The 13,938-nt window shown below is 39.6% G+C and overlaps 1 protein-coding gene across 3 annotated transcripts in view; it reads right to left on the bottom strand.

Moving 5' to 3' along the window:
* LDLRAD3 (low density lipoprotein receptor class A domain containing 3) overlaps positions 1-13,938 on the bottom strand; it is a 121,058-nt gene that overhangs the window by 52,833 nt on the left and 54,287 nt on the right. For all 3 annotated transcript variants that reach the window (XR_013832882.1, XM_079952391.1, XM_079952392.1), the window contains 2 exons: positions 8,226-8,351; positions 6,194-6,328 (listed from right to left, as the gene is read on the bottom strand). Coding sequence is in view for 2 of the 3 variants with exons in the window: in XM_079952391.1 (XP_079808517.1) it covers positions 6,194-6,328; positions 8,226-8,351 (261 nt within the window). In the remaining variant the exon portion in view is untranslated. The remainder of the gene's footprint in view (positions 1-6,193; positions 6,329-8,225; positions 8,352-13,938) is intronic.

A 13,938-nucleotide genomic window follows, 5' to 3' on the forward strand; every position in this document is an offset into this window, starting at 1 on the left:
TCAATTTTGATCTTTTATGGAAATAATGAACTGGAAAGGAGTAAGTAAGTAAATTCAGCATTGTGGAGATGAATTCTTTCGAGGGGAGAGGAAAGGTTACAAAAAGTGTGCATGGAATTATTTGTGCTACACCACATAAATAATTATCCAAGAAAAGTGAGCCATCAAATCAAAATTTCCCTGCTTTCAGCAAACACTTTTTTCCAATTAACACAGAACTATTCACCTTTCTAAATCAAGCAAGATTGCAAAACTGAATGCGTAATTGACATTTTTTGTAAAAAAATAAAACAATTCCAAGTGCAAGATAGTTGCACAATGGTATTCAATTACTAGCTCATCATGGGCATCTGCTTTGTATCTTGTAAAAGATGTCCCCTAAAATGATAAAATCACTTATTCTTTTAAAGACTACTGAAGTACATTTTACTGTGGAAAAAATGAGTGGAATAGGCAAGAGAATAACTTATCAGGAAAAGTTATATCCAGCTGATTAAACTTTCTGGAAGCTACTTCTGAGCACCAGATGCTATAAGCAAGCTATTTGCGGCTACTAAAATATGCACAAGCACAGGCTTGCTTTAATTAAGCTTTTGGTGTCATTTCATTTGTATCTGTTCTCAAGAATTTTCTTGCTTTTTATTTAGTCTGCCTTTAACTATTAAGCTCCAGATGTAGTTTGCATTTGGACTAAGCTGATGTACAGTAATTGCACGTTAAGCTTCAGTTTACAGCCTACATAAATAACAAGCCAAAGACAGACTCAATAAAAGGAAACTTAGCACAGCCAGAATTGGGCTGTAAGGAATCAGGAAGTCTAAGCAATATTGCAGCCATGTGAGCTTAAGGATATTTCAATCTGCTGTGTGTAAAGGACTGGTTACAGGCTCAACGTGAGGCAGAGTGCGCTAGAAGCCATTTCCATTTTAGAAATAAGACACTGGAGTATTTCATTGCAAATCAGGATGTGCCTGCACCATTTGGCAGGCATTTCTAGAATCCACCGCACAGCAGGGTTCTGATCCTGGTTCATTTTCTTCTCAGTAAACTGTCGAGTTTCTGGATTGAACCTCTTAGGAGCCGAAGAGGAAACTAGTATTGCACTGGGTGAACTAATAGGAAGTGTCTATCTTCAATAAGTTGTACTTTTAATCCTGGAATGTACTAAGTAATTACTTCTTGCTTGACTTTGCTCTTGGTTGAGAAAAACTAAAGAGAAAGTAAGATGTCAAAATGTTCTCCAAAGTACACAGTCCATTATTCTTCAAAGAATCATCCCGGTCTTGTTTCTTTGCACTTTGTTTCACCTTGGTAATACTTTGACACCATCAAAACCTTTGGCACCAATCCTGTGGTGTCAAGAGCGGTCAGAGACTGGATGAAGGTGGAGGTCATGCATATGGTCTGCCCACATAAGCACATTATCAGGGAAGATCAGATTGCTCATGCAGATGAAAAATATATGAAAAGGCTCCCAGATTTGTTGGGAGGGTTTTGGTTCCCTTGGCAAACTCCTTTAAGTAAATCCACAGTGTCAGCTAGAAATGATTCCCACCGTCTCCTTCTGATGAGAAGGCTGCATACTCATACCTTGAATAGTCTTAACCCAGAAACCATTATTCATGCCCTACAAAATCAAATAATATCACAGTGTGTGCCTGCTCTTAGAGACCAAAGCCAACATAAAATATAGCAGCTACTAGAGGTTTAAAATGCTCTGGTTTCAAATCATGGAAATAATACAAAACCATGAAGCTTTAAAAGACTTAACCCACACATGCCTTAGATACACATAAAGGATACATCTATATAGAAGGCATTTTATGCAAGTTGGAGTTATAGAAATACTTTTATAAATAAAATAATGTAGAGATGAGATCTTGATGGATGGCCCTTAAGAAAGGACAATATCAGACCATAAGCATCTTCAACAGAAAACACAAGACTTTGGGCTGGGATACTCCATAAGTATTAAGATAGAAGGAAATGTGTCTGACTTCTGAAATTTAATTTCATGTTTTATCTCCTCTTAACGCTATCAAGCAAAAATGAAAGTATGTGTTCAGGAAAAGTTTAATAAGTTTGGCACCTACTTTTAGTATTGGGAAAGATGTGAGAAATAGAAGAGATATGGATTGTGTTGAAAATCAAATGCTGAAGGACTTGCCTGAATGGGTAACATGCAAATTGGTTGAGGGCTCTGCAATAACCATTATCGGATCCTGCAATCTTTCTGTTAGCATGAGACTAGAGAACCGCTGACTTGAGCGTAATCACAAACACTAAACTTGCATCTTTTAATGGATCACTTATCCCGCCTGCCTTAAGCAACTGGAAAATGGCTAAAAGAAGGTAGTCACTGAAGGCCAGACTGCAGTCTCAGCAGATCCAAGTGGGGTTAATAGTCAGGTTTTTCTTCTTTCCTTGGAAATGGTTTGAGTGCAGACAAAATGCTAATCAGAAGGCGATTGTCTTCAATGCCTGGTAATAGAATACTCGAACTAACAATTAATGAGGCTTGCAGACCACCCAGCCTGTAATTGGGCAACAATGCTATCATTAAACTAATAACAGCATTGTGGGGATATTACCATGCTTTGGCACTTTGCAAGCATCATTCAGAGTCAGTTAAGGAACCAATAAGCACAGCAATAAAAGGAAAATGAGTTCACAGTAGCCAAACGGGTTAAAAGAAAGAAGAGCTTTTAACAAGCATGTGAGAGGGCACAGAAGTCCACTAGGAAACTTGGGATTGATGCAGCAGCAGATTTTGCAGTGGACTTTATTTACACACTATTTCCAGAACACACACACACACAAATGGGGGGGGGGGAGAGACATTTGAGAAACAAAAAATGAAGTGGCTATAGAATTACTGTTAAATTTAATGAAATACTTGAATGGATAATGCGAACACGCAATTGCTTCATTTTAAATAAGGTAAAGAAAAAGAAAAGATTTATAGTGCAAACCTACGGACTTCCATTTGAGCATACAACTTAAGATAGCAATACATATACAAACACAGGAGGCGTAGGCTTGAAAGAGACCATATATGGCTTTGAAGTAATGAACTACCTTAATAAAAAACAAACATAACCACAAAGCTTTTGTGATTCTCTGCAGTATATTTGACTGGGACTTTAGAAAAGTATACTGCAATGTATTCCATCTGAGACCCCTGAACAGTAAAGAGAGGGTGAACAACTTCATTTTGTAGATGGTGAAACTGAGCCAAAAAACCCCAGAGAAGTTGAAAAAGTTATTTTCTGTGAATAAATTGCCACTGTTAAAAATTTTCTCTTCACGGGGTCTCAGAAATTCTGCAAGTATATATTAGAATTCACATGGATAGCACATGGCATTATAAAGCATCTTTAAAACACACCTGTTTGTTTCCCTTTTAAATTTGTCTGTACATGTTTTGTTGCTTTGAGTCACATTTAGAAACCTACACAAAGTGACAGAAAATCCTCAGAATTGGGAATCTGGCAGCACTAATATGGAACAGTTTGTTTTATTCAGTTTCACACTTCTTAATCAATATTGGTTTTAGAGTTATATTAAAGACAGTACACACCTCCACAACACCTGTGTTGCTAACACATGGGTTTTAAAAAGGTAAAGGTAAAGGTACCCCTGCCCGTACGGGCCAGTCTTGACAGACTCTGGGGTTGTGCGCCCATCTCACTTAAGAGGCCAGGGGCCAGCGCTGTCCGGAGACACTTCCGGGTCATGTGGCCAGCGTGATATCGCTGCTCTGGCGAGCCAGAGCCGCACACGGAAACGCCGTTTACCTTCCCACTGGTAAGTGGTCCCTATTTATCTACTTGCACCTGGAGGTGCTTTCGAACTGCTAGGTTGGCAGGCGCTGGGACCGAGCAGCGGGAGCGCACCCCGCCGCAGGGATTCGAACCGCCGACCTTTCGATCGGCAAGTCCTAGGCGCTGAGGCTTTAACCCACAGCACCACCTGCGTCCTTTAAAAAATATTGAAGAAAAGCCCAGAATTAAATTTAAGCCCAGAATTAAATTTAAGATTTTAACTGACGCAAAGGATAGAGGGGGGTTTGCCCTGCCGGACTTAAGACTTTATTATGAATCAGCAGTTTTCTGCTGGTTGAAACACTGGCTACTTCTTGAGAACACTGACATCTTGGATCTGGAAGGATATGACAATAGTTTTGGTTGGCATGCATACTTATGGTATGACAAGGTAAAGGTGTATAAAAGCTTTAAAAACCATATTGTAAGGAAAGCATTGTATAACGTTTGGATTAGATACAAAGATTTGTTGGAAAGTAAAACCCCTAGGTGGGTGTCACCAATGGAAGCTAGGGAAGTAAAAAAGCTTAATATGGATTCTAAATGGCCAAAATATCATGAGATTTTAGAATACGATGGTGAAAGGGTGAAACTTCAGAGTTATGAGAAACTAAAGCCTAAGGTTCGAGATTGGTTGCATTACCATCAGATAAATGAGACGTTTAAACAGGACAGGAAAATAGGATTTCAGAAAGAGAAGTCAAAATTAGAAACAGAATTGTTGGAACCCAATACTAAGAACTTATCAAAAATGTATAACTTGCTGTTAAAATGGAATACACAGGATGAAACGGTGAAATCAGCCATGATTAAATGGGCACAAGATATCGGTCATGATATTATGTTTGCTGACTGGGAACAGTTATGGACCACCGGTATTAAATTTACTGCATGTAATGCCTTAAAAGAAAATATTATGAAAATGATCTACCGGTGGTACATGACCCCAGTCAAGCTTGCAAAAATTTATCATTTGCCTAATAATAAGTGTTGGAAATGTAATGAGACTGAAGGCACTTTCTACCACCTTTGGTGGACCTGCCCAAAGGTTAAAGCTTTCTGGGAAATGATCTATAATGAAATTAAGAAGGTCCTTAAGTGGACTTTTCCTAAGAAACCAGAGGCTTTCCTCTTGGGCATGGTGGGCCAAGTGGTGTTAAGGAAGGATAGGACTTTCTTTATGTATGCCACTACAGCAGCAAGAATTCTACTGGCAAAGTATTGGAAGACGCAAGAACTACCTACTCTGGAAGAATGGCAAACAAAGGTGATTGACTTTATGGGACTGGCCGAGATGACGGGCAGAATCCGGGACCAGGGGAAAGAGACAGTGGAAGAAGACTGGAAGAATTTCAAAATATATCTTAAAAATAATTGCAAAATTGAGGAATGTTAGGATGTCAGGGGGTAAGAAGTAAAGAATTGCAGCAGTAAACAAAAAAAAAAACTTAAGAATTTTTTTACGAAAGGGAACTAAGACAATGGACTTAAGGGTTGCTAAAGAATTATTAAACAAGGATGCAGGGATGGGGAGGTATGGGGAAGTCAAAGAAAGAAGGGTATGAACCGATGAGCATGAAGTTATACTGTTTTACATTGTTCTTTATTACATGTGTGGAAAATTAATAAAAATTATTATAAAAAAAAAAAAAAAATATTGAAGACAGTTCTACCCAATTCCTCTCCTTCTTTCATATGTGCCACTTGCCTGCAAAAGGTTGTAGACATGGTTTTCTGAGGGTTAGGCATTGATTTTAGAGTTGTACTGCACTTCCACAACACCTGGGTATGACAGACTCTTAGATGTTGCTTTCTGAAGGTTAGGCACTGGTCAACAACCCCCCCCCCCCCAAATACCAAACACTGGTGATAAATAGGTGAATGCTGTTGTCTTAATGCCTTGCTTCTTTTGAACTTCCAGGGGCATTTGGGCATGTTGTTTTTTGACGCCCTAAGGACCAACAAGCCACTGTTGACTGTGACACCTTGTGTACAGTTCCCAAAGCTCTTGCTCAAGCCAAGAAACTTCCTGGTCAGGATTTGATCTGAAATGATTTTCACGGTTATGGAACTGGCAACATGTCTGCTACACACCATGCAGTACTTACAAGAATTTGTGACATTCACAGAGAAGACACTACGGGAGATAAATAGCATATTATTTTGACAAAAAAAGTTGAGGCTTGCTCTGGAAAAAAAAATCAGAAAATGATAGACACGTTTGTCCAGAACTCCCTAAATATAATTTATATAATAATAATATAATAAATAATAAAATGTTTCAACACAGGCAAAGAAAGCAATAATGTTAATTAAGAATGAGGTTGAGAGAATTCAGTACCTGGCTGTGAAAATCATATTCTACTTACCAGAAGGGTTTCCACAGCTATCCTCATCACTGTTGTCATGGCAGTTATCCTGATTGTCACACATAAAGCTTTTATCAATGCACAAACCGTTCCTGCAGTGGAATCGGTCAGTAGAGCATATCAAGGGATTCGCTGCTGTAAAAACAAAAGGAACAACATTTTGCTTTAAACTTGAGACTTCACCCAAATAGGCAAGGGATTTCCAAGGGAAATCCCATACAGTACAGTGGTACCTCAATTTTCAAGCATCTTGGAAGCCGAATGTTTTGGTTTTTGAACACCGAAAACCCGGAAGTACTTGCTTCCATTTTCGAACATGCCTCAAAAGTCGAACGGCTTCTGCTGCGTGTTTTTCTTTTTTCTCCAGTGACTTTGCTGACTGTCCTTTGCGCCTCGGTTGCCAAACGTTTTGGAAGTCGAACAGTCTTCCAGAACTGATTGCGTTCGACAACAGAGCTCCCACTATACACGAGTCAAATGTTAACCTGTCTGTTTCCATAGGACAACACTTCAATACATTCAGTGTTTGCTCCTTAGGGAAAGGCACTTTTCAAGAAACACAGAGCTCCACAGAACAGAAAGCTTTGTTCTACTGAAACCAATCCAGCAACTTAATCTTAATATGTGCATCTGAAACAATCACATCTTTCTCTCTCTTTATGCCTGTCTCCGCCTCTTGTATTTTCACTATGTCAATTTTTTATATTGTCTGCACTTTCCTGATGTATGGCAATGTGAGCAGCAGGCCGTAGCAAAAGCTAGAACAAAATGGCAAACAGGACAGAGACTGAGGCTCAAGAGAACAAATATTTAAAAGAAAACAATTGAGGAAAAACAGAATGGGAGGAGAAATATATAAACAGACAGGCAAACAGCTTTCTTTTCAACCAACCCAAAATCTCGCTTCACCAGTACATAAAATGTATCATACATACATACATGCATGCATCATACAGTGGCAACAGTTCTACCAACCGCAGCTGCAGAAAGACTGTATGATGATATAAAATGGTGCCATCATTAAATGTCTTGAGATGCCAGCCAACAACATTCTTCTTTACCCAGGCCTTCAGCCACTAAATAAACTATGGCTTCTTAAATGTGTATGCGTGGGGGGACTGTTATTATATTTTATTATGCTGCATAAATTATGCTCTTAATGTTGCACACTCCCCTGGGATCTTTAGATAAAGGGTGGTATATAAAGCAAAATAATAAGAATAAGAATATTAACAACAACAACAACAACAACAACAACAACAACAACAACAACGGGCGTGAGGAAAATGTATTTCATATTTGTGCTGCCTCTGTAAGGCTAAACAGAAACATACATTGTTTTTTAGTTGACAAGGTCAAGGAACAACATGACTCAGGGGACATCTCAGAAGATGCAGTGGAAAGAAATGTTAACAGAGATAGATGGGGGGGGGGAGAGAATGAAATATAGCAATATGGAATTGCACAGAATGACAGTCATTAAGACCCCTATGTGGCAAAGATAAATGAGGCTTTAAAAAAAAAGCAACCCACTTCCAACAACATGCACTTTTATACACTGTGGCATTTCTTTTGTAAAATAACGAATAATCTTATTTTATAAAAGAAATGTTCCTTACAGGTAACTTAAATGGTATGAATTATCATTCTGAACTCCACCTGTTCACGAGCTGCCCTATTGTGACCTTAACATTTAAAAGAGATCAGCTACAAAGAGAAGTGCCTTGTAAACTTGGAATACAACCATGGATTGTAAAAGCAAAGCTGCAATAGAGATAAGCTACTCATCTACATAAACTCCAGGATTCTCCAGAGGTGTTGGGGCTTATGTTATTTTAGAGAGGGTTTTCCATTTATAAAATCAGTTTGCCTCTGATGGGTTCTGCCACTAACAAAGCCAAATGCAGATACTTGTAAATAGCAGCAAGGATTGTGGTGCTGAATTTGGGCTTCAGGTATTAATAAAATATATTTAATTACTTTATTTATGAAAAAAGGGAAACCTTCTGCCCACAGGTAGAAAGATACTTACTGCAGTTTTCTTCATCGCTGCCATCAGGACAGTCCGCAAAACCATTGCATCGGAAGCGGCCAATGATACAGTGAATTCCACTTGCGCAGGGGAAGAAGGTGGAGCCACACTTAGATTTGGCTTTTGCTGTAGGAGGAGAAAATGAGAAAGTATGGGTGGTGCCTCTGTCAGAACTGGTCACAAGGGTCTCAGACTTCTTCCAGTAAGGATGTTTCTGTTTAGTAACAGAATTAATGTCAAAGCCAGAGTCAATTTTAATTAATGTCAAAGCGCAATAGTCACTTCCGCTTGCTTGGCTAGTGATACACAGGTGTGTGTGTGTGTGTGTGTTTTAAGCCATAGGGCTTAAAAAGCATAGGGCTAGGCCACTACTGTATTGGTGTTCTAGTTATTTCAAGCTTCCTTAAATTTCCTAACCAGTTTTAACCCACAAGACTTCCCAGTGTTTGAATTGGCACCAGGATTTAATCATTCTGACCACTGTTTTCTGACAAGTATGACAATCAGCCAGACTCTGAAACTTCACAGCAGTTGCACAGGAATTTTTGCCATTTTCCCAACTCTGTAGTTCCATAGTTTGGAGCAAGGCTGGGGATTATTTGGCAGATGCATAATCAAAGTGTTTAAAGAGACTTGGCCATTCAGAGCCAAACAGGCGAGCCTATCTTTTCTGTCTAGAACAGGCCTGAAAGCATTGGGTGTACCTGCTTGAAGATGCCCTGTGCCCACCTGTCTCTCCCTTGGGATGGATGAGCTGGTTTGGGAGAGATGGAGATTTGAAATGCCTTGCCTAAAAGGCAAGGCCAGCAGGAAGTGGGAACTTAAATTGTAGGCCCTGGAACTTAAGATTTCAATTCAACAGATATGAAACTGTTTGCTATATATTAATGAAAAAAAGACTTCAAAAAAGACCCTTGACTCTGTAAAGCAAAGCAAACTTATGTCCCTCCAGATGTTGCTGGACCAGCTCCCATCATCCCTGACCACTGGCTATACTGACTGGTCAACAATACCTGAAGGAACAGAATTTCCCAACCCTGGACTAGCTGCTGCAGAAATCACTGCATAAGAACATGATTTGGGGGGGAAACAGAAAGAACTGGGAGCAGCAGAGCATCACACAGCAATCACAACTACACTGTTCATTGAACAAGGCACACTAATGAAAAATCACGAACAAGACATCCTCCTTCCAAAAATGTATTATTTGAGAGACAAAGTGGTAACCTTTGTACCACATTTTATTTTTCCACAGCCTTTCAAGCTCATCAAGAAAATTTCTCAAACCACCTCATCAAGATCTGTTCTGCACACCTTCTGGCCTCTTTGACACTTTCCTCTTCTATTCCAAAATCACAGCTAGAAAGTCACCCAAAAGCATATCATTTAGAAACCTTAAGTGTAGTTATTTAATGGATTCAGAACTGGCTAAAACAAACCGAGGAGATAGATTACAATAGTACATTTTCATAGGTAATCCATTAGCAGTGAACTGAGAGATGGGTTTATTCTACAGCAAAGAGGTTTCTTTCCTGGGTCACATGAAAAAGAACCCACTTTTCTGAAAGAGACTTAATTATATGATTCATGTACTTAATGCATTTGTAACCCATCTTCCCAGTAAAAATCCCTCTCAAAATGGATTACAACTTTAAGCAAACAATAATATAAATAATATAAAAATACAATTAAAATGCATCCAAACACATAGTAACAGCAGCAGCACATAAAACACATAAAATACCAACCTGGATAAAAGTGAGCCAGACAAAAAGGTTTTCAAGGGCTGCCTAAAATGAGCCAGCCCCCACCCCCATGTGTGTGATATCATGCTTTAGAATCCCTGTAATATTACTTAACTAGCATTATCAGTGAATATGCAGTATATAGAATTTCATGCAACATAAGCTCTATTCAGCTGACTTAAACAGGAGATAATCAGTATGTAGAAAGAGAATTATGCCCACAGACTCTGTCTCCAGCTCTCACAACTATATAAGTCTATGCAGAAGAATTAAAGGTGAGACTTGTAGGTACAGCTGGATGAAGCAGTCTTAATGTTGCAAGAAATTCTCTGTACTGCATATGTACTGAAAATACTATATACGCCATATACGGTAGGTCTACGTGCTAAATGCAATCAAAGAGACAGAACAAGACCAAAGTATGGGTACCACCTGCACATGCACGTAGCCAAAGCAAACATGATGACTTTCCTGTGTTTTGCTTAACTGAACACAGCCAGGTTTTTGCCAATGAGGAATGAGATGATTCACATTTGCATATATCAGTCAATGATCTGCAGCATATATGTGATACTTCTCTTGAAAAACCACTATATTTGGCATATGTCCTGTCTATGGTGTTTCATCTGAGACGGTAAATTCACCAGTGCAAAATGAATCAGCAGTCACTCAGTGATGAACATGAATGTGTGAATACTCAGTTTATGAAGATCAATAAGGGAGAAATGGAGGAAGGGTCAAGGGGAAAAAAGAGAGAAGCTATGGAGAAGACAAAAGCCGAGCTTGCTGAGCAACCATTTGGACAAATATCCTTTTCAGAGCTAAAGTGACTGCCATTGAACTGAAGGCTTTTCCTGCTGGCAGGTAATAATGTATAAAGGATTTTTATTAAGAAGCAGCCACAGTAACTCTTAAACTGATTTACTATCTTTCAAAAACAAAGTAATGCAATTCCTTTATGGCACACACCCTTTGCAGATGCATTAGTCCTTAGCTGGGCTTGTAGAGCAGAAAATGAGACATATCAACTAAATGTCACTTGCACACCAACTACCATATTTTTCTGGGCAGGAACCAAGGACAACTCAGAAATAGGAGGCCATCGTTTTGAAGAGACGGGGAAATAAATTATCTGTGAGTTACTGCTATGACATACCAATTCTGGCAGTGGAAAATTCTTAAACAGAAATACTGTATAAATAGTGAATTCTCTTCCAAATTTTAAATTAAACTGAACTATGAACAAGAATGTGTGGTTACACTGAGTTCTGCTACCTCATTCAATATCCTTGTGGGAAGCAACAAGCTGATATATCCTTTAGAGTGAATGGTCTTTTTACATTGAGTTTTTGGAAACTGCAAACACTGAATCCTACTGTCTCCAGGGTTTTAAATAAATCAGTGTTCTTAGAGCAGCCTGACTACCCAATGAAGAACTCTGAGGCCATATTCATACAACATTCCACTCCTTAATAGGTCCATGTTTCATGTATAAGCAGTTCTGATGTGGGTAGCATTCAAGCACGCAACCTTGGCTAGAAGGTCTACAGCAGAGATTACCACCATAGTGTTCACATGTACTAGATTGCTCTCCTCCCTCCCCCCCCCCCCCAGTTTGGGGGGTTTAGAGGGGGTAGGGCTTTTTTATGCCAGGTACTTCATTCACCCACAGAGGAATTTTTCTGAATGTACTTGGGAGGGGGGGTTACACTCAAGTATGCTGTAAGTGTGCATGAGAGAGATGCACAGATGTGTATCTATGGTATGTATGTGTGTGGTATGCATAAGAAAGCCTGAGTGTGGATATTTTCCCCAGTATTGGGGAGTGCTCCCTGTAATTCGATAGCAATAGCATCATGGGGAGGAGGGCCAGTATTGTGTGATCTCCACATACAGGATCTGCAGGAGATAGATGACTTTACACAGCAAGAATATAGTTGTCCAGGGAGCCTGAAGGGAGAAGCAATGACTGTACTCTCTCTAATTTTATGCTAGGACATGCCTACAGCAGTCATGTTGTGTTATGCCTTGTCCCAATGGCAGCCACATTTTGTGACTGGTGCCCACACCACTTTCTCAACAATCGAAATGTGCCCACTGCTCCAAAAAGGTTGGCAACGCCTGCTCTACAACATCCATCCTGCCTTCAATCCCTACCATTCCTAAAGCAGCAGAATTCCTTGTACAAACAATGTTGAGTGGGGTAGGTATAAGAGCAGTATAGACTACTCTAAACCTAAGGAACTATTCTATGACCTCTTGTCTCAAGCACATAGCTAGTGTTATCCAATGGTAAGGTTGCCTTGGTTGACTCTAATAGGACAAAACTCCTCCTACAGGAATAGCCTTGTAGAAGATAACATCGTAACATGGCTAACTGCACATTTGTGACCCTAATATAAGCAACAGATTTCACTGGTCCCTTTCTGTAAAGTGGTTCTGAGTACACTCAACCAATAACCAGCCACGTGGTGTCATTTGATGGATCTGAATTTGAGTTATAATATGCTCTAAATGTTATTGGACTCCCAATGCCCGTCAATCTCAGACAGCATGGCCAATTATTAGGAGTGATGGGGACTATAGGCCAACAGCCTCTGGAGAGCCAGATTCTCCATCCCTGCTCTAAAGACTCAGGTGCCTGAAATATGACAGAGCAGTCCTTCTGTGATCCCTGAACATCTACATCAGTGACAGTCACAGAAGTCAGGATTCTATGACTAACACAAGCCCACTACAGCATCAGAACAAATGGCATCAGGACAAGGAAAGGAGACAGAGGGAAAAGCAAAAAGCAAGGAAAGCACCATCCATGGCACATGACTGGGTTTGTTAGCATATGTATATTAAGCAGGTTTTGACCAAACTGCGGGAGGCAGTGGAAGACAGAAGTGCCTGGCATTCTCTGGTCCATGGGGTCACGAAGAGTCGGACACGACTAAACGACTAAACAACATTAAGCAGGTGCCTCAGAAAGCTGCCTCAGACCCATGGAAGGGAAATGTTAGAGAAAGAAAAGAGGAAAGACTTCAATCCAGCAATGGTTACAGCAGATCCTTGAGTGCTATGCCAAAACCAGAGCAGCAGCACTTGAATCCGTCATGGATCATAAAAGCCACCATCACTAACAAAACACCCCTATTTTCATAACACCTTTTCTGTTTTAAGACAAAAATGACCATGCCATTTTAAACACGATCTAATGATGCAATGACCTTTTCCACTTGCAGTTTATTTTATGATCCGTTGTGCAAGTCATCTTCCACCTGGGGGTAAAATTTCTCCATAAAACGCAGTCTGTTATAACTAAGTAGTTGTTGTTCCAATACAGAAAAGGCAAACACTACACTGTTGCCTTGGTTAGCAGTGGAACATATTACTATGTTTCAGGGCATATAAAAAAACAACTTTCCTTCTCTCTAAAGATTAATCTGTTTTATGATTTTTCCAGCAACAAACTTTTTAAAAAGTGTGCAGCAGAAACATAGAGATGTAATATGAAGTACACAGACAATTATAGAGTATTATTCTTCTACTTGGACAGACATTTCTGGAAAAACCAGAAGGGTAATATGTCATTTTTGCTAGCTCTTAGGGCCAGTAACACATACTTTGAAATTAGATGTCCAAATATTTCCCACCAAACTATGTCAACTACTAAAGCAATTCTCCTAACCATTGTCTGTTAGTGTGACAAATCACCACTAAGAGTAAACTACTATGTATTAAAGTTATCAGAACTGTGTCACACAAGAATGTTGCCTCAGGAGATCCCTGGGTTAATATCAGGAAGAAGCTGTATCAGGAGCATTAGTCTCAGTCAGATAATAATTGATGATGAATTTGGCCTATTACAACCTTGGTCCCCTTTCATGCAGAAGCAACCACTTGGTGCACAGGCTCATTGTCCTGTGAACAGAACTGCAATGCTTCATTGTCAGTGACTCATCCTTAACCCCTCTCTGCCA

This window comes from Podarcis cretensis (assembly GCF_951804945.1).
Source record: "Podarcis cretensis genome assembly, chromosome: 1".
Lineage (NCBI taxonomy): Eukaryota > Metazoa > Chordata > Lepidosauria > Squamata > Lacertidae > Podarcis > Podarcis cretensis.